We start from the raw sequence: 27,798 nt of genomic DNA, 5'->3' as shown, positions 1-27,798 counted from the left end.
GTGTTTGAGGCGGCTGGGTCAGTGTTTACTACATCCCTCATATATTTTTCATGCCATCTATTTGTTTCCTCTCATTTGGATTTCTTTCTTTCAAATATCTTCAAAAATTGATTTAGTTATGTTCTATATTTAAGTAATCGTAAAATTAAGTAAAAGTAATCTAAATGCACATTTATGTAGATTGTATAAGCCAATCGAACAAATTTAAATAGCCTCTAGAAATATTGAAAAATTGTGAAATGTGCAAATTGGAAAATGCCGACAAGTCTCACAAAAAAGGGGCTGAATACAAAAATGAGGCGAAAACGTATATGTTGTTTTGTAGAATATTTTAAAATGCAATTTTCGTATTTCTAAAGACAATTATGACGCGAGATTTTTCCCAGAAAATACACAAAATTCCCCTAAATCAACTTATTCAAAGTGTATATGTTTTAAGTTCATGATTCTGAGACAGCCAGATCGTGTAAACAATTCGGAAATTTTGGCAAATACTGATGGATATTGCCTCAATGGACACGCCTGACTGGGTCCCCTCTGAAATTGGAAGAGAATTCTCATTCACGACCTTCTTTATTTTGGCGTTTTCAGAATATTTCGGCGGAGGTTGAGTTCAGTTTGGTAAACCATCGGATTCTGGGAACGGTTCGAATGGCAGCCAGCAATCAGACTGATAAATACGGCGAACAAGAATTCACCACCCTGCCACCCATAGCCGAATTCGACGTGACCATTATGGTGTTTGGCATAAACGGATCAATACCCAATTATGATTTCTCTCAGATCATAAACAGAGATCAACAGTTTGTAGGCGTATTGACATCTATCGAGTCCATCGAGAGCTTCGATGAGGCAGTTGAACCATTCGACTACAGCCGACGAGATGCCTTGGAGGTTGATGATGAGCACGAAGATGTATCCGCGGAGGAGTTCGAGGAAGATACTGAGGAGCCAATAGCCAGCACAGATAATTTCGATAGTGGTAATGATATAGACATTATTAGAGGAAAACGTCAACGGGGTAAGTTGATTAATAGTAAGCCTTACAATTTGTATTGGAATATTTTTTTTTTTGCAGGCGATCAATTGCTGTATGATTGCTATCAGACCACCAACAATGATTCCAAGGTGCCAACGAACAATTCCCTGATATTTTATTATATTGACACATCCTACATAACCTGTGTGCATTTTACTATTTTCGATGTGAGTAACTAGACTCTATTAATTATCTTTATGAATATTTTGTAAAATATCTCCTTCTTTATAGCACTTTGCTGGACGGAACTACTCCGATACCAATTACTTGCCTCCAGTTATAGAGTTTACTCACCTTTCCCCTGGCACCTTAAAAGCAATCATCACTGACTTTAACTCCTTGAGCCTGTACGTCGTTATGTTCATTTACGGCTACCCGGCCAGCCAAGTTCCTGAAACCTTTGTACCATTCCTGCCGCTGCGCCCGCTACCCGATTGGCAGAAGGCCGGGCTGGACAGGCGTACGCCCATGTGGACGCCAATGCAAAAAATGCAGCTTCTGCTGATGACAGGCCAGATCACCCCGCCGCCCGAGTCCGCCGTCTCTGACAGTGGCGAAAATGACGAAAGTCATCGCACTATCCGGCCGGATGAGATGCTGTTCGAACACTCGGATGTGGCGACAGACGATACGAGCTCGGCACTCCGGCTGGATCAGATGGACAAGGGATTGGGGGCTTTGCTGGGTCTGCTGCTCCTGATCCTTCACAACTAGAAGGACCGGCTGGGGAGGCATTAGTTAATCCATGGAAAGCTTTATGAGTAGTCTTTAGTCCAACATTCTGTGTATTGTATTTTATGAAATAAACTTTTGGCCTAAGCCAAGGCACACACCCTTCCGTTGGTTATCCTTTACTAATCCTTTAGGGGTATATACGACATTTGAAAAGCTATTAATATTCAAACTAAGTAAGGAGCTATAGAGGTTTGTTCATTTAAAATATATTGTCTATTTCTTGGAGCAGTTATCTTTCTGTTTAGGATTTTCCAGCAATTACCGGGTATCTTATAGTCAATAATGACGACTTCAGCCTTCTTACATGCTCCATCTCACACTCTGCAACACAACAAATTGAAAAAGTTGCGGCAAAAGTAGGTCATGGCGCTGGCTTGGCCCCTGACCCGCACCCACAGTTACACTCACACACAACCGACCAACCGCAGGAAAAAAGCCACGCCAAGACCAACACTCTTGCAGGAAGGACTCGCACACACGCAACCCTCGCCCATAAAGCAACTCCCTTGGCAAATTATCTGCGTCGGCGGTGGTTGATTTGGCATTGCAGACAAAAGGAAAAAGTGGAAATCCAACTGACGACAGCAGCGCCCAGCCCCCGCCTGGCAGCAACACCCCCCGGCGCCTACGAGGAAATGTGTTTATTTGCTCGGACATTAAGTCAGACCCAAATGTGTCCTTTGCTTTGGCAATTTATGTTTCTTGTATTCCTTGTATTTTGTTTCAACGCAGCCCGGAAAACGAAGCAAATATAAATGGGAAAAGGCAAATTCCAAATTCCGAATGGAAATTACTCTCCGAGTTCGAGAAGCGAAACATCACGAATCACTGATTTATGACGATGCCTATATACCATATAATCCTTTAAAAATGTAAATTGTTCATTGTAGCCGAAGGCATGGGGATTCTGAAGCACAATACAAAGCACTTGTGTCCGCTGAGCGGTTGTCATAAGAAATCTAATAACTTGTATTTCAATTTCCGGCTATCCATGCTCCGGCTCTCCTGTGGCTCTCCTGCACTGTCATTTCGTCCTTTGTTCCTTGTCGCTGGCAAAAGGAAGGACATGCTGAATATAAAATACAAAATGCTACCTGGAAGTATGCAGCAGCAGCAGGAGCACTAAAAATGTCACTGCCACACAGAAAAAGAGTCTTGCAGAGAACAAGATGAAGCCCAGAGTCCGGACAGAAGGCGGGATAATGGCTCTAGGGGGGCCAGGACGACTGTCCGGCACAAAGGACATGTGTGAGTGAATGACTCTGCCAGAGCTGGAAATGCTAGCAGATTGGACTTTTACCGCAATGGTCTGGGTCTCGAATGTCTGTTTGTTTGTTGCCGTTGCTGCCCCTCGGGGGCACAGCTTTCCCAACAATATTTATGTTTAATTTACAACTGGAATTTAACAATATATATTTGCAACACTTGCACAAGTTCCCACATGGAGCCACGAAACTTTAACAGTTTCGGGAGCCAGCTTGGCAAAATTGAAAATCCTTACGAAAAGTTTTTATGCTCAGACATATAATTCTGGCATTATGCGAGGGTATATACACGCGTAATTGTACATCAAATACACTGAAAGAAATATATTTTATTTTAAATATACAATTTTAAATGATGGCTCCAACAACTTGCCTGGGAAATAACTAGTATAATCTTTAAAATTCAAAAGCTGCTTTACCATAAGGAGGATTTTGTTTGTTTAACATGGATTTAATATACTTTTGTGTGTCTTTATGTTTTTCTTGCAGTATTTGTAAGTGTACTTGTGCGACTAGGCGTGGCATTGTAAACAATAAGGGATAAGAAGCGTACAAGTGTCGTCCGCCGCCAAGTTCCTACCATCCCCTCAAGCCCGCCAGCCAGTTCCAAAGCCCAACCCGATGGGGTGACGTGAGCCTTTGTCAATAACTTAATAACTTAAAATATGGTTTAATGCTCACGTAACAACATTTTGCCACTTGTGCCGAGCACAGGGAGGTGTGAATGGATTGGATGGCTAAAGTGGTGCGGTACTGGGGTGCTGTCTAGAAGGGAAACCCTTTCGGGCGTTTGGTTGCTTAAGGTTGCCTCCCCATCTCATCGAATCCTCCTTCTGCCAAAGCCATAGCAGACAATGCCAATGGCAATGGGATTGGAACAGTGACTTGAACTGGCAATGGCAACGGTTTCTTTGGATTACGTCGGTATAGCCCAGGATATACTCCTGCTATGCCATAGGATATCTGTGTGCGTTTTTCGCCTCCTGGCTGTGCGCACGTGCTCCACCTTTTGATCCTTTTTAATACCAGCCCAAAAAGCGATATCGATTTTTTCTTCTTGTATATTTTTTTTCGTACATGTTTGTTATTTTTTTCAACAGGAGATGGAGAGTCCCTCTTGGGATATAAGTTGCATATGTGTTTCCATTTAAAATAATTAAAATATACGTACAGAGCCCAGTGCAACCTTGGAAAGGATATTCCTTGAAACGAAAGGGGAATTGTATTTTTATATTTATTTAATAGAAAAAAATCTTTTTTCCAACTTTACGTCAGACTTTCTGGATGAAATGTCTGCCTTATGGGCCCGAAACGAGACGTATGTATATAATTCACCATTACCACAATTCGGCGGAGGCAGTCGCTCCAGTGCATCCTTTCTGCTCCGACTGCATAATACATTTTCTCCCTCCGCTCCTTTTTTTCATTTGTATGTTGGGGACAAAACTCAACTCATTAGCGTGTGGCATGGACATGGGCATGGGCACGAGGGAGAGGAAAAGGGAGCAGGAGGAATGTGGAAGCCGATTCCACAATGGGAACACGAGGCGTGGCATGTGGCACATGTCTGGCTCACTGGTTTCTGCATTTGAATTTGCATTTTATTAAATTTCAAAAGCTCTTCTCACATGTCCCCACAAACAGCATTCAGCACCTCCCCCCAGCCATTTGAGGACTCACCTGAAGGGGGTATTGTTAGACAGGTGGGTGTGAGTGTGGGCGGTGCCAAGTGCTGCCAAAAGAGGGCGGCTGCTGGTGGGTGGTGCCGAGTGCAAAGGTTGAACATTGCATATTTATGCACTTAATAACGCATTTTAGCATGCTCAAGTGCAACTCATCTTTTGTTACATATCCTGGGGCAGGATCAGGGGGAAGGGCCAGGGGAATGAGTGAAACTTGAGCGAGACAAAGCGAAATGAGTTGGAGTTGGAGAAACATCGCCCAAATGCATTCTGTGTGAGCTGACAAATGGAGCATGAGAGCAGCTGACATGGGTTCTCGTATTTCTTGGATGCCCTCAGCAAAACTAAAGAGGATTCCATGTCCCAAAAAATATCCAAAGCCAAAGATATTACATTCCAAATGGATTTCACAAAGAAACAGGAAATTACAATCTTTATTTCAATGTTGAAATGAAAAGGTAGAATCTTTGTCTTTGAAAATTAAATTCCTCTTGGAGGCAAGAAGAGAACCTCCAACACCCAAATCCGAATGAAATCCCCAAGATTCAAAATCAACTCTGGATTCTGCATTCCTGGCGAACCATTCCGATGCCAGTCATGGATTATGCAACAACAATGCCAGCTTCGTTGCATAATTGATTGATTGAATCCGTATGCAACAATTCAAGAGCGATGGTTAGCCATAGAGTGGCTCGGACTGTGTGTTTTGTGGGCGTTGGGCTGTGGCATGTGTTTGTCTTGGTCTTTCTGTCCTAGCTAGGCTATTGTTGGTGGCAAGTGGCAAATGGAAAGTGGCAAGAGAAACACAGAACACAAAAACCCCAGCTACTGGCCGACCAGCTCCATGGAAGACTGCTAGAATTAAACAAACAAACAAACCGACCGACGAAATGCTGGACAAACCAATCAATGACACAACTGAAAGCCACAACGTCACCCAAGTGTGAAGACCCAAGTGGGAATGATTGAACAGTTGTGCACCCAGAAAAAAAATTAAACCACCTCTTATGTAATGGGTATATTGGCATTAAAGCTATAGGTTTTTGGCCCTTTTTATATTTTTAAATTCCGTTTCAAAAGCTATTTCAATCCGCTGACTGAAAGTCAAGTGTTGGGGGTTTTTTCCTTGGTGTTTCGTAAATCTTATCTCGAATCTAAACTTGCCACTTAAAACTTTCTTTTCGTGTAACTTGCAGTCATCACTACTTTGTTCTGTGTGGCAGCCATGTGGGCACATTAAATTACAGTTTTCCGAGCCAAGAACAAACAAACGAAAGTGCAGGACCTCTCAAAGGATGTGGCGGTCACCCCAGACCGATTGTTTGCAGTCGCATGGCACAAAAGGCCTGCCGGTCTGGCGCCAATCGGGCCAGGCAGCTCCTCGAGCCGGAGCCACGTCCTTGGCCAGGGTGCGGCTTCTAATTGAAACTGTCAGCGACAGAGCCGGGCCGTAAATCAGTGCCGGCCATAGAGCGCTTAGCCGAGTCTGTTTCTGTTTCGAGATGTTGCCGCTGCTGCCTAAACAATTAAAAAGTTTTCAATTAACTCGCAGCTACGAAATTGGCACTTGTAATCGGCAGCTGTTCAACAAGCGTAACAAACAGAGGCCTCCGGATGTTTTTTGGAGATTTCCGGGGAAGCAGCGGCCCTTCTGTTTAAATAAGCTTAGATTGCCGACGGCCCGGCTCGGCTTGAAAAGGGGGTGTGGCAGGATGGCAGCACTACCACAAGCGAGCACGTAATACATTTATTACGCGTGAGCACGCAGCCTCCCTGTCCGTGTGCCTATTTCTGTGAGCTTGTGTGGGTGTGTGTGTGTAAATGAGTTTTCAACATTTCGTTGCATACTTTCGGGGTAGTAAAAAGTTTAGCTTTAAAGAGCAAACTTCGAACAAATCCCGTTCCATGTACTGAACAAAAAAATGTTATCAAGATTCAAGGGTGAGAAATATTATGGTCTGGAAATAGCTTTCTTCTGTAAATTATCTCGCTAATTAGGATTCCATATTTATTAAGGGATTTGGAACAAAATTGAAGATACCTTTTGAAATTTAAGGTTTGCGAAAAAAACTTAAAGACCCTTTAAAATAGTCTATAAGACTATCCAATCTAAGCTCAGAAAACTATTTTTTTTTATAGAAATGAAGGTAAAACTGAATTTTAAATTAAGATCTTTCGTAAACCAAACTAAAATTTTCGACAAACTTTTTCTTTGTAAGGACCTCCTTTTATGTGCATATAATAGGAATGGAAACGAAATAGTTGAATGCGTATAAAAAGGTGGAAAAAGCTCGCCGTTTTCACGATGGCCAGTAAAATTAACTTAGAGCACGCACTAACCACTGGAGCCGGCACAGAATGCGCGACTAAAGGCATAATGGTCTGCTGCACATAATTAGCCAGTCACTGGCCGAGGGCTATTCAAGTGGTTTTGTGGTCACTGACCAGCATCAGTGGCGCCGTCACAGGAAACGGCAGCTGGATGGTCCCCACTTTCGTCCTTATATAAAGATTGAAAAGAACTCAATTATTTTTTACTGCGCGTAATTAAAACTGGGCGGCAACACACGAACATTGAGTAGGAAAAGGGGGATCCTGGATTGTCCTGTGTCAGTGGCTCTGGCAAATATTAATGATGTTAAGCCCTCCTTCAGCTGCTAATGATGCCACTGCTACTGCTACTGATGCTGATGCTCCTACAAATGCCACGACTCCAGAAACGTTTGCCAACTTCATCAACAGTTGCCAAGTTAATTACGCTAAGTGAATGACTTCAGCCAAGCCATCAACATCAGCTCCAACATCAGCAGCGTCTTAAACATCAGTCTGAGCGAAATTGTTATTCTTTTTGCATTATTAAAAGTTTTGCGCGACGAGGCGAGTTCATAAAAATGCGGCATACTCTCGAGCTCATCATAAATATGCAAAATATTTATATTCCCAGTTGCCTCTGGTAATTTAAAAGCCTTTCGGGAAAACCTAAATAGAGATGTCTACGTTACTTTTCAAAATTATTCATCATACTCGTATGGGGTGAAAGGAAAAGGGATACAGAACTCATAACCAATTCAGGTTTATATGACTGTTCTAGCCCTTAAGATGCCTCAATTTCCATTCGTCCTTAAAGTCCTGGAAAGAAATTTGAACTGCGCAAAAAGGAATATGAATACAAACTTTCCATTTGAAGTTATCGTTTCATCATTTAGTTATCGTTAGATTTCATTTGTTATGTGTTTTGCATAATGCCCGACCCAACGGAGAGGAAATTATGAGGCTCGAGCTGGGGATTTGGCTTCGGAAAAGACGACATGTGTGTCATATGCCAGAGTGCCGGCTATTAAGTTTCATTTTATGATTGGAGTTGGTGTCCTTGTCCTCTGGCATGTCAATTTGCTGTGTCAATTTATGCGAGAGGTCCGCGGCAGTCGTTCAACCCTTGGGAGATCTGAAAGAACCTCTTTGTTTGCCTTTTCTCCGCCACTCCAAGGATGTTGTTTTGGCTCTCCTCAAAAGCGTGGACAAACAAAAATCCAATAAATCAAGACGCACTCAAACGACGCTGACGATGACGCACTCCATCATCAATATTCTATTAATGGCAGTGCAGTTGTTAAAATGTTATGATCCCAAATTTGACTCCTTTTCGCAGATGGGGGACACTTATAGAATCACTTTGGAATATTTACTTGCATGCTTTAATATGCATATCTCGCTGAGATGATTTATGGAAGCCGGAGGAAATGGAAACGAGGACACAGTTCCTGCTTATCGCCTGTAAATTGCGTAACAAGAAATTAAGCTTGTGGCTTATTGGACTTGCAACAGGAATGGAAACGTAATCGGAATGGAAATGGAAAAGTAAGGGTTCTTGTAGGCTTTGTGGTCCGGGGGATGGGGAGACACGCGGCTCCGGCAAACCTCGACACGTGTCCACACAGCCACACAAGTACACTCACCAGCACTCGCCCGAGTGTTGAAAACGAAATTGAAAACTGTTAAATAAATCGCAAACGAGTTTATTGCTCGAGCCCGGTCCGAGTGCACAAAGAAGAGCTCCAGATAACCAGCATAACACACACATACCACATAAGCACACCCATCTAGATGCTAGAATACAAAACCCCCAACCCCAACCCCGCATCCTTTACCGAGAAAAGGACCGCAGACAGACCGAGGATCCACTTGAGGCTGCGTGGGCCGCATTCACTTAACTTTAATTTTGCGCTACAAAACACAAGAGCATATGGTTAAGGGAGGAACCGAGACAGACGTGATTGGATTTTTATATTCAATATAAAAAGGATTATATGGCATTTGTTGTGCAAGCATTGAAAGTTCATAATGATTGGAAAAGTTAGGGCCACTCAGAGGGAGTCACCTCTCCGGCAGCCGCTCACCGATACCCGGGATATCACATTCCCCACTGAGTTTCGTCTTACACGTGCAGCGTAAAATCAATTTCGAGCCCGAAATGATTCCAAATGAGTGCAACGTGGCCACTGGGGAATCCTATTTCGTCCTTCTCACGCCCAGGACCACGGTCAGGTGTAGGATGAGTATAAATAGCTCCTGGCGGAACCTTTGGCACGGGTGTGGGCCTAAGCACTTCCGGTGTGAAAATGGCCAGCATGTGTGAAATAACCGTATCCCGGGTCCGTGGATTTATAAAGATTTATCTATATAGCACATAGATACCGTACAATTTCCACAGTCTACTTCCCAATTTATGAGCCGACCACATATTCCACCCGGCCAGTTCAGCCCTTCCGGCTAATGGCCAAGGGTTTGGCCTTAATAGTTTAGCCTGACAGTTTAAAGTATGCGAAAGTTTAATGGAGTTTGTCGTGTATTTATTGTATTAATATTGCAGAGTCGCCAGGAAAAGTGAGGTGGAAATGACCTGCAGATGCACTTGAAAAAGTTACACAAACATTTCTGATTTATTTTTCTAGGTAACCCATTTCTAAAGCGCTGGAATATATTTTTGAAGTGCACTTTATGGTCTACATATGTCCGTCCACTTAATGGCTTGTGGGCTGGACGATCGTTAATAGTTAAGTACTCACCTCGGGTATATCATCTGGCACCTTTCCCATCCATGATAACGAAAGTATCGTGCAGTCGCATTTTGTATTGATGTTTCGCTCGAAATGTAAATGCATTTTTCGGCCCAAAAGCGAGTCCCAACTATTCCCTCAAGTTGTTGTGCCTGTTGTCGTCCCTCTGTTGTTGTTGGCAGCTACTCAGCGTTGATTTAAGCCACACACATGTTGCTAAAATGGAAAAGCAGAAGAGATATTGGGGGTAGGGGTTAGCGTTTCATTATCGTTTAGTATAACATGCCAATAACTAATTTACGATGAAAGCCAAATGGAGCTGCTGCCGTGGTTGTTAGCCATGTTGCTGATGTTGTTAGTATTATTATTGTATTTGCTGCTGGTGCTGCCTTATCATCCCAAAGCACACACACACTCCACACTCCACACCACACACCCGGCAAGCAAAAGACCTGCCTGCGGGTCATTGGCTGTGTGGCTCTTACGGGGATTTATCGGTGGGTGGGATTGATGTTTTGGCATATGCTTGCCGTACTCCCGCCCCGTATCAACTTCTTCATCTTCACCCTCAAGGGTTGACAAATTGCAGCACACAAACAGGCGAACATCCCGGGAACACGGCTCACACACCCACGTACACGACATAATTTGAAGCACACTTTGCAGGGCACACTAATTGGTATTAGTGGGTAAGTGGTTGTGTCCTATCTGCCTCTGCTGCGGCAGTCGCCAGTCGACCGGCTAACCCGGATAGCCCGGATAACCCACTCAACCTCACGCACAGGGCTCATAAAAATGCTTTTTAGCAAATGGCTGGCTTTATAAAAATATTCTGCAAACTTTTTGGTAAAGGACTAGCAGGAAAATATAATGGATGTTGCAACAGAAATTTTACATTGAGGCAATCCCTTGTATAATTCGCTAATTAAAGCCATAAATACGTCTCATAAACTACGTCTATTAAACCATATATGCAGAGATAAACAAATAAAACTGAAATCAAATGCTACAAACAGATACTCATTTGCAATAACAAGTATTGTAAAGATAAACAATTGAAATGCACCTCTTGTATCCTTACAGGTAATGGATATACAATGCACATTGTACAAACAATATTCGAGGGATAAACACTGAAAGATATTTTCATGCTTTTTAAGCCCAATTAATAATGTTTGAAATCAACATTTAAATTCTTGCAATTCATCAGATACATTTACATAAATAGAATATGCGTCTGCAATAAAAGCATCAATAAGAGTGCTCTGTCACTTTCTGGGAAACACTCATTTGAATTATTTAAAAAGTTTTCGGGCAAAAAGTCGAGTAATGTCGAGCTGGGCTAAGAGCTCTGGGCCAAAGGAAAACAATCCCTTGCTGGAAAACAAGGACAAGACAGCCCTCCAGTACGAGAATGTTTCAAATTATGCCTGAATAATTGATGTGGCTTGATGCTGCTGTCTGTTGTCTTGTCTGATGACTGCCTGACTAGCTGGCTCCTGGCTCCTGGATACTAGATCCTGGCCGGAGCGGAGCGTTTGTTTTGTGAATTTCGTCTAGCTGGGAATCGCCTGGGGCTAAAGGCAGTTGCCAAGGAGAGAGAACCAGAACCTGGCTGGGACAAAAGCACACACACGCACTTGCTTCAATTATATTGTGCGCTTTGTCTGATTGAATCTGACATGTAATATACCATTTTTGATTGCGTATACGCCCCGTGGGCCACCCGTCATCGCCAGAATCTGCTTGAATCTGCTAGACTGTTGAGTGGACCGGACCGAACGTACTAATGCATTCTTCGAATGGAAACGTAATGGAAACTTTCTGGCGATTGCGATTGCCCTTTGCCTGCTTAAATATTGATAAAAAGCCAACTACAGCCCGTTATAAATTGAAGAGTCCTTTGAATTCCATTTCAATAACACAGACAGACAGTGGGGGTGGCGGAGGAGGCAGAGGACAAAAAAGCGGGGTAGATTGGAGGGGAAATGCATTCTCGAGTAGTTCATGAGATGAATGATTGCACATCCGCCGTGGGGCACAGTCGGTACGTGTTACTTTTGCCACTCTGCCACCGACAGCCGTTGTGTTCGGCTGCTTTTAAATTGTTCGACGTTCCTGCCCCACTCTGCGGCACACGGCCTGCCCATTTCCACTTCCAAAAACCCTTTTACCCTCTCTTCTTTACTTTTTTTTTGGCTTTTTGCGCTTTCATGCGACATTGAGCACTTTTTAGCCGTGTGCGGTTCATGGTCGCCATAACGCTTCCAAGTAACGAAAATAGCTAAGAGGCAGAGGTGGTGGACATGGCATCGTAGTCGGTGGCGGCGGCGGAAAACCTGTCGAAATGCCAGTCAGAATCGAGGCGGAAAACTCGGTGCAGGTGTGCAGGTGTGCAGCGGACACGACAGCGCCTGGCCAGACATCATGAATTATGCATTTGGCCATCAACAATGGTGCAAGCCTTGGTAATGGCAGCGAAGGAAACTTCCGAATAAATACGATAAAGGCAGCTATACTCCAAAAACCATATGTACTTCATGTACAGACACATTCAAAATGCATGTGCTTTAGGGCGTTATTACTCAATCGATTCGAAATTGAATTGTTGTTTATACAATTGCTGCAATTAAGGTTCAGCGACGGCTTTGTGAAAATATTTCAATCACAAGTATGTATAATAAATCGGAAATCACAAATTCCTGCCGGGTGTAAATTTGATTAAATTCCGAACAAACATTTGGAATTATTTAACGGAAATGTTTCTCAAAGTTACCAGTTACATACGACCCCCCACAAAAGTTGGCTATGCCATTTGAAATACGACAAGGATTTATTTCGGCTTTGCCATCAAAAATTAATTATGTGGAAAGAAGCAGAAAGCAGAATCGAGCTAACATATACGAATATACTCACACACACGTGCTTATACAAAGTAGAGTTACTAGCCTCCTTCTCGTTTTGGCCTGCAATTAGGCTGCCAAAATGAGATTGCGTATACGCGGCGTTGTACGCAGTTTGCTCTAAGGCGCTTAACTATTATGTAGTATCAACTTTTGTTGCTACTGTTAACGCCGAAACTTTTCCTCTCTACTCTAGTTGGCATAATTTTTGGCATGTGCTAACCGCCCATACTACTGTATAGAAGTTTGGCAAGAAAAGCTTATTATATTGGACAGAGAAAATTAAGCAAAGTAACTTAAATTACTCACAGCTTCTAGCTAAATATATAGGATATTTTGAAAAGTCCTTTCATACTCTAGCACCTTTTTTCATCCGATTAAAATATTAACAGTGTATTTAGTTTAACTAAGCGAGGTAGTATTATACTCATACATACTTATATATGTATGTTTTAGCCACAACCATGGCGGAAAACGGACGTGGACAGTATTTCGGTTCCTGCCCCACCGCTTTATGCCGTTAAAATCCAGATTTACTTTTTTATCCTTGGCGCATGGCTTTCCATTATGTCTGCGAATTAATTGTGGCAATTTTCTTTTGATCCCCCCAGACAGGACCGAACTGAATTTGAATGCTCGTAATTATTTCATTTTCATCATGCTTTTCATTTGGATAACGAGCTCGCATTGTTCATATTTTCTTGACGTTGTTGGTGAGGTTGATGTTGACGGTGTGTTGTGGCTTCTGCGATTGTTATTGCTGTCAGTGCGCAGAGGATGTCCTTGAACCGCTTAAAACTAGCTCAGCTCGCTGCTCCTTTGCATATAGTATAATGAAAGTGCAGCGATGCATGCAACAAGACCCCCAACAACTACAAACATCTACCCAAAAGTTGAGTGGAAGGAAAGAACGAACAACTTTGTGCCGAATTCTAAATTGGTGTGCGTTGGTCTCAACTTGGAAGGACCCTACTTCGTGCTGTGGCCACAGGATATGCATGCATATTTACACGCCAACTTATGAAGGCAGGGTATTTAATTTTTCCTTTGATTTTCAGCTTAATTTATAGCTTCAGTTGGTAAATTAAAACCCTTTGGTGTAGAAATTTCCAATTCAAAAAAGAAAACTTTTAATTGCGAAAAAACCCCAAATTAAAAACGTTTGAGAAACAGTAATTAATAATACATTTTTTCAAACAAAAAGTTGCCATAAAAATACTGGATAGTCCTGTCTCAGGATTAAAGTCCTCGCTAATTATGTATCTGCTTTGTTGTGAACCGCATTCCTGGCAGCCAGCGAGACTGAAACAAGTTCAAAGCACACTTTCCCGTCTGGTTCGCCACCCAGAAGACATTCTCCTCACAATTGGGGGCTGCAGGGCACCCAAGTAATTGCTGTGAGTTCAGTTTTAACTGCCCATGGGGCATTTGCTTTAATTAGCCACACGCCAGCAAGCACAAGAAATGCGTTTGAACAAAAAAATGGAACAACCTGGAAAACAACAAAAGACGACACCAAATACGTGCATGCATTTAATTGGCGATGTTTTCCATCCTCGAGCCAAGGATACCACTCCCTTTTTCCTTAACTCTTCCACTAGATGATGTGAGGGGAAAATTCCCGGTTGTAGGGCAAAACCAGAAGACAAGAAAAAGCAATAAAATTTTGCATAAATGACGAAATAAATGACAGCCAAGAAAAGCAACATTGACAAATACGCACTCCAGGGATGGGAGGTTGCAGTGAAAGAAATAGATTAATGTTGGCATCATATCTTTTGTAAATTATGAAGAAAGAAGGACTCTATTTGCTCGGTTAGTTGACCATTTAAGTTTTATAAGCTTGAGTTGGGATAATATGAAGAATAACAAACTTTAAGGCTATTTACATTATTTTTTTTACTGTGCAGGAAAAACAGCTCTTTGGGGTGCCGGGCACATCGAATGTCTCTATGTGTGCACTGAGCTTTAATGGAGAGTCGCTGTGGAAAGGGACGCAGGGCGGGGTGGCAGGGTTGGTGGGCGGTGGGGCACTGGGGAAATGCCGTATAAAAGCTGACGGTCGCTTTTCTCTGCTTTCGTCCATTGTTTGTGTTGTTGTTGTTGTTGTTACTGCTGCTTCTGCTTCTGCTGCCGCTTGTTTATTGACTTTGTGCCGGGTTAGGGGCTGTTGGGGGTGTGTCGTATAATTTGTTTCTACTTTAACCTAACCCTCCCCTTCCACCAATACCCTGCCACAGCCCCCAGCTCCGTGCTGACATGTTGGGGCAAAATTGTGCGCCTCAGTGGCGCTATAGTTACCCAAATGTATCTCGTCTTTTTATTTTCCCTGCTGATACTGTTGCGGTGTTGCCGGGTGCGTTTTTCTTTCTTTGGCAATATAAACAATTTTTTTCATTATTCGCCGCTGCTTCAGTTATGCAAAATAATCAACATGCCAGATTCAGATATTGGCAAAGCAGCGAATAACAAAAGCAAAAGCCGAAAACCCAAAACAACAAAAAACCGCCAGTTGTCAATGGCGAAAATATTGGCAAAACATTCGGAGGAACCGCAAGTCGAGCTAACTGCACTTGAACTTGCCACAAATGCCCGCCACATCGCCGTCCTCCTACATCAACTCGAATTATATAAGGCTAAATAGCGATGGACGTGATTGGGAAACCATAAACAGAATCTATTATTTTATATTAACGTATGGATTTTCTTAAAAATTATGAAATATTACGTATACGTAATATTCTACAGTACTGCTGGGTTTTCTTGGCTAATTTAGCGAAGCTAGACTGTAGACGCCAAATGGCTTTGGAGAGGCAACAAAAAACGAAAAAAAAAAACGCAGCAAAATAAGACAAAATGTAATGACCTTGGCAGCCAAGCGCCAACGCAACGCTAACACACATTTCCACGCAAACTAACAAATCTCAAGCACACACAAACTTAAAAATAATTTCTCAAAGAGCAGCCGTGATGACGAGGAGGCCGCCCCAAGACCAAGACCAAGAACAAGAGCGAGACATTGGCGTAGGCGTTGGCGTTGGCATCTAAATTATGCAAACTGGGAAATTGTGGCACCAACACACACATTCATACTAATGTAGCATCAGGCACACACACGTCCAGCTGTCGCCCTATGCAAATGTAACGGTTATGTGGCTTAAATGCTTATCGCTCCGGCTGACCAACTAACGGAATTTCAATTTCGGCACGGCTTCCAAAAAGCGAGTTGCTTTTTATAGGCGTGTGTTCTTGATTGCCACAAAAACCGTATTTCTCCCGCCGGAGTCGTTTTCCGATTACGAGACAAAAAAAAAACATAACACACACACACAATGAAGCTGAGTGGAAAGCCAATGCCGATCGATTTTCACTGTCATTGGCTCTGTTTGATGCGGATTAATCGAAAACGTGCGTGGGCAGCTCATTCAACTGAAACTAAAACCGACACCGACACCGAAACCGAAACAAAATCGAAGTGAATTTAATCCCAAACAAAGTCGCCAAACGCTAAGCAAATAATACTGATAAAAAAAAGGGTTTGTCCAAGGTGAAAGTTAATGCAGAAACATTAAACGACAAAAACATGATGTATACATAAGTAGGCCTTTAATTAACCGACAATTCGGGGAGTTGTTGTGGCGCCCAAGGCGTTGTTGTGGTAGCCGCAGCAAAAACAAAAGCCCTAACACACCCTCGAACAGTCGAACTTGACTAATACGAACGCTGCAGCACCTAACGGTCAACGACTAAAATGGCCGTTTCCGGTTTCCGTTCAAAACGTCTCTAACGCTTTAAGGTTAGTATGTAAAGTTGGTATTACTTTTTTTTAACTTCTTAAAGATGATTCTTCACTTTTTTAAGATCTTGGTGGTCTTTAATTTATTTTAAATTTAATATTAATGGAATATTAATAGTTTTTCTGTTCAAAGAGTCAGAAACTATCGAAAAACAGAACACTAACTTCCAGTTCGAGTTAAGGAATCTGCCCTGTAGTATAGACATTCACAGTGTCCGTGGCTTTGGGGCCAATCCACCACCGAGCGAACATAGCTAAAAAGGATGTTTCCCCCGGCCTGGGGACAACGGAATTCCGCAACTCACCTGTGCTGGCCCGCCCCCCGCTTCCTCGGAGAGATGCCGCTGCTGTTTTCGGGCTGGTGTGCGGGATCTACCGCTCTGTATATATTGGCTCCAATCGAATTACAGTTTTTCAAGCGAAAAATTGTGTCTTTTTGCAACTGTTTTGAGGCAGACGTACCGGTTCCTTTAAACGTTTTCCCGTATTACCGTTTTTTTGTCTTGTTTTTTTTTTTCTTTGCTTTTCAGCCACTCACACACACTGCTGCTACTCACACACTCGCACACACACACTCACACGCTTAGAACGGCACATGCAGCGGGTGGAGTGCCAGGATGATGGCCAGTGCTTGTGCGCCGACGGCTGGCAGGGCCCCGAGTGCCAGTTCTGTGGCGGAAAAGTGCGGTAAGTTGCTCCCCCTACCCCCCTTTTGCTAAAACCCCAACTGTGATTCACATCCTCTACGTTGTTTTCGACGTTATTCAATCAACTCTCCACTGTTGTCGTTGGTGTGCGAGCGTTGTGGCCTATTTGTGTCGGCGAGGCAACGGTTCAGCTTCATCTCGTCGGACGGGTTCTTAACACCCAGCTCAGCGTTCTGCCAGCTCTCTCCTTCTGCCACATCTTCATCCCGTTCTTCATTCTCTTTCGTAGAGTCAAGGAAGTTCGAGTTAAGGAATCTGCCCTGTAGTATAGACATTCACAGTGTCCGTGGCTTTGGGGCCAATCCACCACCGAGCGAACATAGCTAAAAAGGATGTTTCCCCCGGCCTGGGGACAACGGAATTCCGCAACTCACCTGTGCTGGCCCGCCCCCCGCTTCCTCGGAGAGATGCCGCTGCTGTTTTCGGGCTGGTGTGCGGGATCTACCGCTCTGTATATATTGGCTCCAATCGAATTACAGTTTTTCAAGCGAAAAATTGTGTCTTTTTGCAACTGTTTTGAGGCAGACGTACCGGTTCCTTTAAACGTTTTCCCGTATTACCGTTTTTTTGTCTTGTTTTTTTTTTTCTTTGCTTTTCAGCCACTCACACACACTGCTGCTACTCACACACTCGCACACACACACTCACACGCTTAGAACGGCACATGCAGCGGGTGGAGTTCCGTTAGCACGCAATGCTTGCAACGACGTCCGAACGTGGACTGCTGAGAATTTCGAGTCTGATTCAGGAGCGTAACGTTCTGGTAGAGGGGCGGCGGCGGGTTGATTGGGGGGTGGGGGGAGAGCGCGCCTGCGCCAGTCCGTCCGCATAGTTCTTATCACCCGAGTGGCTGTCAAACTGACGGAATTTACGCGGTTGTTGTTAACGGTATTGATTTTTTGTTGGCTTGCATTCGCTGCACTCGCCGGCCATGGAAGACGGTAATTGAGCTATTGGCTAAAACTACACTAACTACACACTCTTAATCTACAAAATAGTTTATTTTTATTCTAATAATCCAATAAAACATCCCGAATGCCAGAGCGGGTGCTTAACCTGGCAGCCGATGCGTTAACAGTAGCATATTAACATTGTAATCGAAAGCTTGTACGGAAAGCTCTTTTTACATGAAAATATGCGCTGCAGATACACTGCGAGGAAATTTTTACTCTGGATGGAAACTATATTCCACAAAAAAAGTAGGTTTTACAATGTATCATAAAATAGATCATAAAGTAGTAGATCTCAGATTTAACAGTCTATAACAGTCTATTTAACTTGTGGCAGTGCTGCCTATTTAGCGAATATACCGTGAACCGACTGATGGGCAGCACTATAAACCCGTTTCGCAGGGCTGGCAGCACCATTGGCCTGGAAAAGTCATCCGGCAACTCTGCTTAGTGGAGGCTGAAATGATTTCGATGTTTTTTTTTAGCAAACATCGATGGTTCCATCGATGATTCTCCACCTCTAATAAATTGTCAATAACTTAAGGCTGCCTGTTTTTTATTTGTTGTGCAGCCGAAAAACGTTATTTTCGCGAGTGTCTAATCGTAAAAGTGTGAGTGCGTTGCGTGTGTGTGCATTTTGGCCAGAGGCCCTGGGATCGCGAAGGCCCAACGGAGCCCCAGAAAAAAAAACAAATAATTGTGCAATAGGCAATGCGTAAGGACGATGTGAGCTGAGCGCTGAGGATAGAGTCACTCGGGAACACGGAACATCAGCATGTGCCTGGCGGAGCACCAGGGGGACCGTCCGAAAAAGCCCCCAATCAGTAGTAGCAGTAGCAGTAGCATCAGGAGCATTGGGAAGAAAACTAATAGACACCCATCGGGGGACAGCAGCCGAAGCACCACCACCTCGCCCACATTCAATGCCAAGTACAGGCGAAAATGCCTCCTCCTGCTGACGCTGCTCCTATTCCACGGCTGCTTCAGTGGCCTGCATCGAGCCAATGCCTTCAACTGCACGGCGCACGGCGGAAGGTGTCAGAACGATGGTCAGTGCCAGGATGATGGCCAGTGCTTGTGCGCCGACGGCTGGCAGGGCCCCGAGTGCCAGTTCTGTGGCGGAAAAGTGCGGTAAGTTGCTCCCCCTACCCCCCTTTTGCTAAAACCCCAACTGTGATTCACATCCACTACGTTGTTTTCGACGTTATTCAATCAACTCTCCACTGTTGTCGTTGGTGTGCGAGCGTTGTGGCCTATTTGTGTCGGCGAGGCAACGGTTCAGCTTCATCTCGTCGGACGGGTTCTTAACACCCAGCTCAGCGTTCTGCCAGCTCTCTCCTTCTGCCACATCTTCATCCCGTTCTTCATTCTCTTTCGTAGAGTCTCTCCCAGAATTCTTTCACCTGGTGTCCGCTTTCTCCGCCTCCTGATGTGCCCAATACGGATTATTTAATTAGTTTGCTTTGACTTTGAACTTGTCCGGGCAATAGCTCAGCTCATATAGTTTTTTGACAGATGTAGGAGCACCTATACACCGAGAGAAAATTACCTTTCATTCATAAAAATGGGTATTTTTCGATGAACTAGAGAAATTGGCCAGATGGTGATTTCATAACTTATCTTATCAATGGCTTATACATTCCAGTAATAAAACAAACAACTCCCCCTGGTGATCTTTAAATCTAAACAATTCGTATTTTTTTGCCAGAAATGTCGCTGAGGAAGCACCGACTTGGGCTGGCGTCATAAAGCTTATGAAATGGTTTGTTTATGTTTCTTAACAACGGCTATTTGCTCGCCGAGCACGATAAGCGAATGGTTGGTTCTATCTTGACATTAATTAAGACCCTGCCTGCCTGCCTGCCCACCTGCCGCGGTGATGAGCCGCGGAATTTGCGCACTCGAGCGTTGAGGTCGTCGTTTCACCTGCCACACATCGGCGCTGCCACTTCGAAACCAGTTCGTTTCGCAGACCCCTGATCTCGACCCGCGGCTGGCCCAAGCCTCCACTGAATGGTGGATCACGGCTTTTGCCGCCCATAAATTCTGGGGCCCCGCTTATTGTTAGTGAGTTCAATTCCCGTAGTGATAAGCGGCCGGCCGGAGGGGGAACTCACTCGCACGAACGCTTATCAGTGGCGAGCTCTTATCGCCTGTGAATTTTCATGATTCCAGGCCGGAATACCATCTCGGCGTGCCACCCAACTGTCTGTATTTGCACACGATTCGGATTTAAACGGCCTGGAAGCCGCATTCGCCGGCTTTCTATGCAAAAAAACTGGAGAGAAAAACCAGAACGCAATCAAACTGGTTTCCTATCCACCCTCCCTCCCTCCCTCCTCTAACTACTAATGCATTCCGACCCATTGGCCACATGACGAGGGCCTGGTCACCTACTCCCGGACCAAAGCCAAATCCCAGTTTAGAAATCACAGCCAGCTGCCAGCTCCAATATCCAAAGCTGTGCGTAAGCTTAGCGCTCGAGTGCACAGGGAGGAGTGACTCACCGGCTGCCAATGAGTGTGTAAATATATCATTGTCCAGCATTGATTTTTCGTGGCTACCGCTTCATATGGCTACCCGTGTAGTCCGGGCACTGCTGGCGAAGGCTGCATCCCGGCAGTTTCAAGTGTTTGCTCAAAGTTTAGAACTGACGGACAATTGACGCCCACAAGGTGCACGTTCCTACAGCTGAGGTGTCTAAAATAGAGTCTTAAATACAAATTAAACTATATATGATCTTAATTTATGTTTTTTTTAAATTTAATGTCGCTTTTAAAAAACACTTATTTTAACGATTACCTGTTTATAACAAAAAACGACTCGAAATACAAAAACAATTATTTGATAAGCACGTTTTAGTCATATTTCTGATTCTGATAGTGCCTCTTTTTTAAAGGTTTTTAATTTCTGATTACTCTGATTAGACTTTAATCTCTTGGAAAAGATTATTCATTATGTTTCTGGTGAAACTGAGATTGCCCTATTCGTATGTCGTTGACTGTAGGGCTTCTAGACGCAGCACTTATCGGAGCACTCGCTGGGTGTAACGTGAGGCGCATTAGAATGCGGAAAACAACCGAATCCACTTTCCCTGGGCCCACTCTGGCCATGTGAGTTAATTGTTTTAACTTCTGGAAGCAAGCATCATGGAGCAAGTTTGCCAAAGTTTTGGGCTCCAATGAATAAACAACAAGTTACAGTGATATTTGTGTGAAATTAGGCTTGATTTTGGCTCACATTTTATTTATTTATGTCTCGACCTCTCAATTAAAGAGTTAAGATGTCAATTACCCTAATAGTCTCAGCAAGTGTCGCCTTTAATTAATTATAATGCTTTCCAGGAAGACTGTGTGTCCAGACACACCTTGTAGACTTTAAATCTCAGTTATTTGAAAGCGGATGTAAAAAAACGATACCCCAAGAAAATAGTAAGGAAAACAATAGCCAGACAGCAGAAGGCGACTGTCGAATACCCTTCTCAAGTTTCATGTTCCTCTGCTTAAGTCCAAGACTTGTTTCTTGGCCATAATCCGCTCGTTGGCAGAACAGTTGCAGTGAAAATGCCTAAAGAGTGAGGAATTTATGAGGCTGCCCCGCCGAGTCAACAGTTGAGCGGCTTCTCATACACCGTAATGTGTGCCCCATCCCCATCCCCCTGCCCCACATCAATTGAAGATTGCAATTTGCCTGGCCGGCAAATTCAATTATCTTCGCACAGCATCGGGACATCGCCATTTGCATACATACGTGCATGTAGTATGTGGCCACTAGCTGCTCCACTATCGCTGAATCGATAGAGGAATTGATTTATTTTTGCCACATCGATTACGCTATGCCAGCTAATGGATGCCCCTTTCACTCTCTCTCACTATCTCTCTCCCTCTCTCTCTGTGCTTGCAGCATGTACCACCCCATGGGCACGATACACGACGGCTGGGGCAACTATTCGGTGAGTGTCAAGTGCAGCTGGCTAATCGACGCCAGGCACTCGCACTGGAACCGCCGCCATAACTTGAATCCACCACGGACCTACGCCAACATACGGATTCACCTGCGCGAGTTCGCCACCGAGTGCGGTTGGGATCACCTCTACATATACGATGGTGATAGCGTCGACTCCCCCCTGCTGGCGGTCTTCAGGTAATGGACACTCGGATATATTTAATTTTATTATTTAATTTTAAAAAAATAATACTCCTCTTAGTGGCCTCATGTACCGGGGGAACTTCTCCATTCGCCGAGTGCCGCAGGTAGTGGCCAGATCTGGCACAGCCCTGGTGCACTTCTTCAGTGACGATGCCTACAACATGTCCGGCTTTAATCTCACCTACAAGATGAACGGCTGCCCCTCGGACACCGACGGTGGGTTCTTGGAGATTAACCTTTGGATCCAAACAGCCACTAACTAGTCTTGTAATCCTTTTTCAGATGAAGAGTGCTCTGGTCATGGCAAGTGCCGGGAAGGCGAGTGCATCTGCGAGCCCATGTACAGAGGCGAGGCCTGCAACATTGCCGCCTGTCCCAACGACTGTATGGAGTCCAAAAACCAGGGCAGTTGCCGTCTCGACCAGGAACGGTAAGTGGAACTAACCCGTACTTAAATACATATCATTATACATGGACCCTTTAATTCTTTCAGATGCGATTGCTACGAGGGCTATGGCGGAGACGACTGCAGTCAGATCAGCGCCCATGGCGCCTGGACCTCTGTTCACCCCAAGCACTCGCCGGCGCCAGCGGGTAGCGCCTCTCATGGCGCCACTGTCTGGCGCGACACGCTGCACATCGTGGGCGGTGAGTCATACGGACGGGGTGAACTGATGAACACCTACGATTTCAATGGTAATGTGTGGGAAACTGTCCACCCGGAGGATGGCAGCGAGGTGCCAGACAAGCGATACGGCGCCTCCACGGTGATGTACGGCGACAAGATCTTCATGTACGGCGGCGTAATCAAGGGTCAGGGCATATCGAACGAGCTCTGGGCCTACGATGTATCGGCCAAGACCTGGTCGAATATTTCCGTGCGCAGCGATCCCTCTTGCACCGGAATGTGTGGCCCTCTGCATGTTGTGGGCCACACGGCGACCCTGGTGCCGGGATTCGGAGACAAGAACAACTACCAGTACATGGTGGTCATATTCGGGCACTCGCCGCACTACGGCTACCTCAACACCGTGCAGGAGTTCAACTTTGGATCGCGCGAGTGGCGCATCGTTCCGACAAGCGGATACGTGGTGAAGGGGGGCTATGGCCACAGCGCCGCCTACGATTTCCTCACGGAGAAGCTGTACGTCTACGGAGGCATCGTGTCGGAGAGCGAGGCCAGCCAGGTGTTGAGCTCTAGGCTGTACGCATATGAGCCAGCCACGCGGATTTGGACCATGTTGTCGTCGGCTCCCAGTGCCCGGCTCCTGCACACGGCGAACTTTGTGAATCAGGGCCTGATGATGGTGTTCGGAGGAAATACGCACAACGACACCTCACAGAGCCACGGGGCCAAGTGCTACAGCCAGGACCTGCTCGTCTACGATGTATATTGCGACTCGTGGCACTACCACCCGATGCCGGGCCACCTGCAGGCGGACCTGGCCCGCTTCGGTCACAGCTCGGTGGTGTTCGACGACGCCCTGTACATCTACGGCGGCTTCAACGGCCAGCTCCTGAACGATATGCTACGCTACAAACCTGGATACTGCAGCTACTACACCAAGCAGGAGAAGTGCACGTCCGCCCGACCAGGCGTGAAGTGCATCTGGGATGTGGCGAAGATGCGCTGCATAGCCATCACCCAAGTGCAGCGATCGGCCATCTACGGCCGCGAGCAATACGACTACGTGGCGTGCCCGTCCAAGAGCCGGATCACGCTTACCTCCGAGCTGTTGCACGACGTCCACCGCTGCCAGGAAATAAGCAGCTGCCAATCGTGCGTCTCCACCGCTTTCGGGTGCACCTACTGTGGCAATGGGGTGTGCAGCAAGGAGCGTTGTCGCGAGACCACCTCCATGGCTACCGTGGAGTCTTCCACGCAGCTGGCCATCTCCACGATGGGGCCGCCTGTGATTGCCAAGCACCTGGACTCCTGTCCCGTGGCCGAGGACTTCCTCATGCAATCCGTATGCGGAAAACTTCACAATTGTCGCGCCTGCTCCTCGAACCTGGCGTGCCGCTGGGACTCGGAACAGAACCGCTGCCGGAGCTACTCTTCCACGGGGGGATACGGCGCCAATAGGACTCATGACTTGGACGCAGCCTGCTCGCCAGCGTGTGCCACACTCACCAACTGCCAGAACTGCACGGAGGATGAGTGCATCTGGTGCCAGAACGAACAGCGCTGCGTGGACCGCAATGCCTACACGGCCAGTTTTCCGTACGGACAGTGCCGCGAGTGGACGACTTTCACGGCCAAGTGCCGATCCGCTCCCGCGGTGCAGTCTACGGCCCTTAGTGTGGGCAGCACCACCGCCTTGTCCAGCGCCCAGTGCGGATTCTACAACAGTTGCCAGCAGTGCCTGGACGACCCCGCCTGCGGCTGGTGCGACAACGGATCGAACACGGGTCTGGGCAGATGCGTCGTGGGCGGAGCCCTGGCTCCATACGATGATACGGAATGCGCGCTGAAGCACTGGTTCTTTACCTCGTGCCCTCGGTGCAACTGCAACGGGCACTCGTACTGCAACGACCAGCAGCACTGCGAACAGCCGTGCAACAATCTGACGACCGGAGCCCATTGCGAGAAGTGTCGCACCGGCTACTGGGGCAATCCCATCAATGGAGGCAAGTGCCAGCGGTGCGAGTGCAACGGACAGGGTGTCTACTGCCATCCGGACACTGGGAAGTGCTACTGCACCACCAAGGGCATTGTGGGCGATCATTGCGAGAAATGCGACTCACAGAATCACTACCATGGCGATCCGCTGAAGGGCTCCTGCTACTACGAGCTAACCATTGACTACCAGTTCACGTTCAATCTGTCGAAGAAGGAGGATCGCCACTTCACACAAATCAACTTCCGCAACTCACCCGGCAAGCCAGAGATCGATGCTGACTTTACAATCACGTGCAGTGTCCCGGCCAAGATGGACATCTCGGTGAAGAGGGCCGGCTCGCCGGACATGCTCATTTTGGTGGGGGTCAACTGCTCAACGTTCCGGCATCGATTCCCCAAGACGGAGTACCAGTTCGGTCACTCAACGGATGATAACAGCTCACTGACCACGTTCTACGTGTTTGTACACGACTTCCAGCCCCCGATCTGGATACAGATTGCCTTCTCTCAGTATCCAAAGCTCAACCTGCAGCAGTTCTTCATCACCTTCTCCTCATGCTTCCTTCTGCTGCTTCTCATGGCTGCCGTCCTCTGGAAGATTAAGCAAAAGTACGACATGTTCCGCCGACGCCAGCGGTTATTTGTCGAAATGGAACAGATGGCCAGCCGACCGTTCTCTCAGGTGAGCTTTGTTGGGTCATCGTTTATCTAAAGATTAAATTACCAATCACCTTTCACACACAGGTGCTAGTGGATATCGAAAACCGCGAAACTATCGATCTGAGCCTTATGTTGGATGGCATTGGACACCTGTCCAAAAAGCGCAAGAAGGTAGGCGACAATCAATCATAGCTATTGACAGGCTGCTCCAAATTAGGGGCACAATATGAGAGCTTAAATTTGATATTCTTGAAGCGTATGGCGCTTTGACATTCTGTACTTTTATTTATTGATTAATTTTTTTTGTAGGAGTGTCCCAGTCCCATTGCTTTAGAGCCTTGTAGCGGCAACCGAGCTGCTGTGCTCTCGCTTCTAGTCCGGCTGCCCACGGGTAAGAATATTATCTAGCCATAAATATAGAAAAGACTTTAATATTTGTATTCTTTAAATCCAGGTGGCCTTTCTCATGCGCCGTCTGGCCATTCCGCCGGACTGGCAGTGGCCAGCGCGTTAGTCACGCTCGGAAATCCGCGTCGGCCGTCGATCGAACAGCATCCCAAGGAGCCAAAAGCGAAACGCAAGCAGAGCCAGCACCCAGACAGTTGTACATAATAACCCTAACACTATGCATACCTACATAAAATAATAACGCTAATGATAATGATAATAATTACGATAACATATAACTAGCAAATAGGTACAAGTATATAGAATATTTGCCCCGACTTTATTCAACTAACCAACCACACACAAAAAAGGCAAGCAAGCTAGCAAGTTGATAATCCGCAGTTATTATTAATTTAACGCTTTAGAATAGTTCCAAAATGATAAAAAACAAAACAAAATAAGAATTCACAAAAAAAAAAAAAAAAAACAAATAATAATAATAATTTGTAGCAAAAAGGACATATTTATATAATATGTTAAATATATAAACAATTTGATATAGTTGATAGGTCGAGTAGCGTTGCAATAGTTATAAATTTTTAATTTATTTATACTGTGTACGTGAGTTAAGTTCAATGGCAAGACAGCTGTATTTAAATGATTATTGTATTGTATTTTATTTTTTTACTTAACCACATAGCCTAAGCGTGTTGTTAGAATTTATTTATGCAAATATTTTTGAGCTGCATCGCCAGTAGCTGCACCAGACAAGCCACAGAAATGTCGTAAACAAAAAAAAACGTAGTAAGACAAAAGAAAGACATTATTTGATTGTAGCCAAACGTGATGATGACGATGATAATGATGAAGAACTCCAGAAGTCAGCAAAAAGCGATATATAGATATAGACGGAGCAAGGTGACGGAAATACGCAATACTGTGTTCAAAATAGGAATATTTCTGTTTTTTAATCCGTGAAAATATTTACAACGCAAGACGTGAGTGGAACAAGACATAAACCGAACAGAACAAAATCAATGCAAGTGTACATATAAATACGTAATATATTATCGCTATATAGATAGTAGATATACACTCTTGATATGAGAACGCGCCCAAAACAAAAATACATATATGAAATCAAACGATAATATTGTACATGCAATCTAGATGAGATCCAACATTTAACAAAATTTTCAAATTAAAACACAAATTAATCGTAAGGTTTCCTCTTGGCAAAAAACAGTAAGGCAACAAGCAACTTTGAAACGACAAACACTTCACACGGTTATTCAATTCAATTCAATAAAACTCAATCAAACTAAATCACAAATTTACTCGACGCACTCTCTGAAATACTGTACCAAACTGTACCAGAAGAAAACCTGGGAAGAAAACCTTTAGAATCAAAAGACACTCGTCTAAAACTTTTACTAACACATAGATTACTTGAAAGTACACAATTTTCTGCCATGCCGGGATGTTGACGATCGCTTCTGGATAGCAAGACACACAAGACAAGATTTTACATTTATTTTATATATAATATGTATGTATGTTTTAATTCTTTTCCAATTTTTCGATTTTAAAATGTGTGTAGACATGAAAAGACAACTATTCAACAAATTTATAAATACTTGCCAGCCGAGTTCCAAAAAGACCCTCAGAAACTATAACTAATAAACAATGAAAGAAAGAAAATTATAATTAAAACAATTTCTTGTTTGTTATCCAAGAATTTTAAGATCCCCAACAGCAGCAGCAACAGCAGCAAGATATACATAGATAAAAAATCATATATTAGTTTATTAACCAATAAAATGACACTCCAAATGTACTCAATGA

The 27,798-nt window shown here is 44.8% G+C and overlaps 3 protein-coding genes across 5 annotated transcripts in view; 2 read left to right on the top strand and 1 right to left on the bottom strand.

The window, feature by feature from the left end:
• LOC108122088 (uncharacterized) overlaps positions 1-1,871 on the top strand; it is a 2,615-nt gene extending 744 nt beyond the window's left edge. Inside the window, exons 2-4 of the mRNA XM_017236583.3 lie at positions 592-1,021; positions 1,079-1,206; positions 1,271-1,871. Coding sequence (XP_017092072.2) covers positions 592-1,021; positions 1,079-1,206; positions 1,271-1,753 — 1,041 coding nt within the window. The 3' untranslated portion in view covers positions 1,754-1,871. The remainder of the gene's footprint in view (positions 1-591; positions 1,022-1,078; positions 1,207-1,270) is intronic.
• Positions 1-17,023, bottom strand: part of Tusp (WD40 superfamily protein Tusp) — a 26,738-nt gene extending 9,715 nt beyond the window's left edge. Inside the window, exons 1-2 of one of the 2 annotated variants that reach the window (XM_070282200.1) lie at positions 16,783-17,023; positions 9,788-9,994 (exon numbers count right to left, since the gene is read on the bottom strand). In XM_070282200.1, the coding sequence (XP_070138301.1) occupies positions 9,788-9,883 (96 nt within the window). In that variant the 5' untranslated portion in view covers positions 9,884-9,994; positions 16,783-17,023. The remainder of the gene's footprint in view (positions 1-9,787; positions 9,995-16,782) is intronic. The other variant, XM_043212248.2, reaches the window with a different exon arrangement.
• dsd (attractin-like protein dsd) lies at positions 16,292-27,798 on the top strand. 2 transcript variants are annotated; one of them, XM_070282202.1, is made up of 8 exons: positions 16,292-16,477; positions 22,038-22,277; positions 22,342-22,499; positions 22,566-22,713; positions 22,777-25,588; positions 25,651-25,737; positions 25,876-25,957; positions 26,021-27,798. In XM_070282202.1, exons 2-8 carry the CDS (start codon positions 22,039-22,041, stop codon positions 26,176-26,178), a joined length of 3,684 nt encoding a protein of 1,227 aa, XP_070138303.1. In that variant the 5' UTR covers positions 16,292-16,477; position 22,038; the 3' UTR covers positions 26,179-27,798. The 2 variants fall into 2 exon arrangements, with proteins under 2 accessions (XP_070138303.1, XP_017092090.2); XM_017236601.3 differs by lacking the exon at positions 16,292-16,477 and adding an exon at positions 18,622-19,265.

The sequence above is a fragment of the Drosophila bipectinata genome, chromosome 3R (genome assembly GCF_030179905.1).
Source record: "Drosophila bipectinata strain 14024-0381.07 chromosome 3R, DbipHiC1v2, whole genome shotgun sequence".
Taxonomy (NCBI): domain Eukaryota; kingdom Metazoa; phylum Arthropoda; class Insecta; order Diptera; family Drosophilidae; genus Drosophila; species Drosophila bipectinata.
Note: the sequence above shows the minus strand (reverse complement) of the source record. Positions and strands in the feature narration are given on the sequence as shown.

Bases quoted from the DNA above. Each gene is read 5' to 3' on its own strand.
- dsd (XM_017236601.3), top strand. From the start codon at position 18,910: ATGTGCCTGGCGGAGCACCAGGGGGACCGTCCGAAAAAGCCCCCAATC. The intron at 19,266-22,037 runs GTAAGTTGCTCC...CTGTGCTTGCAG, and splicing joins TTCTGTGGCGGAAAAGTGCG to CATGTACCACCCCATGGGCA. The intron at 25,589-25,650 runs GTGAGCTTTGTT...TTTCACACACAG, and splicing joins CCAGCCGACCGTTCTCTCAG to GTGCTAGTGGATATCGAAAA.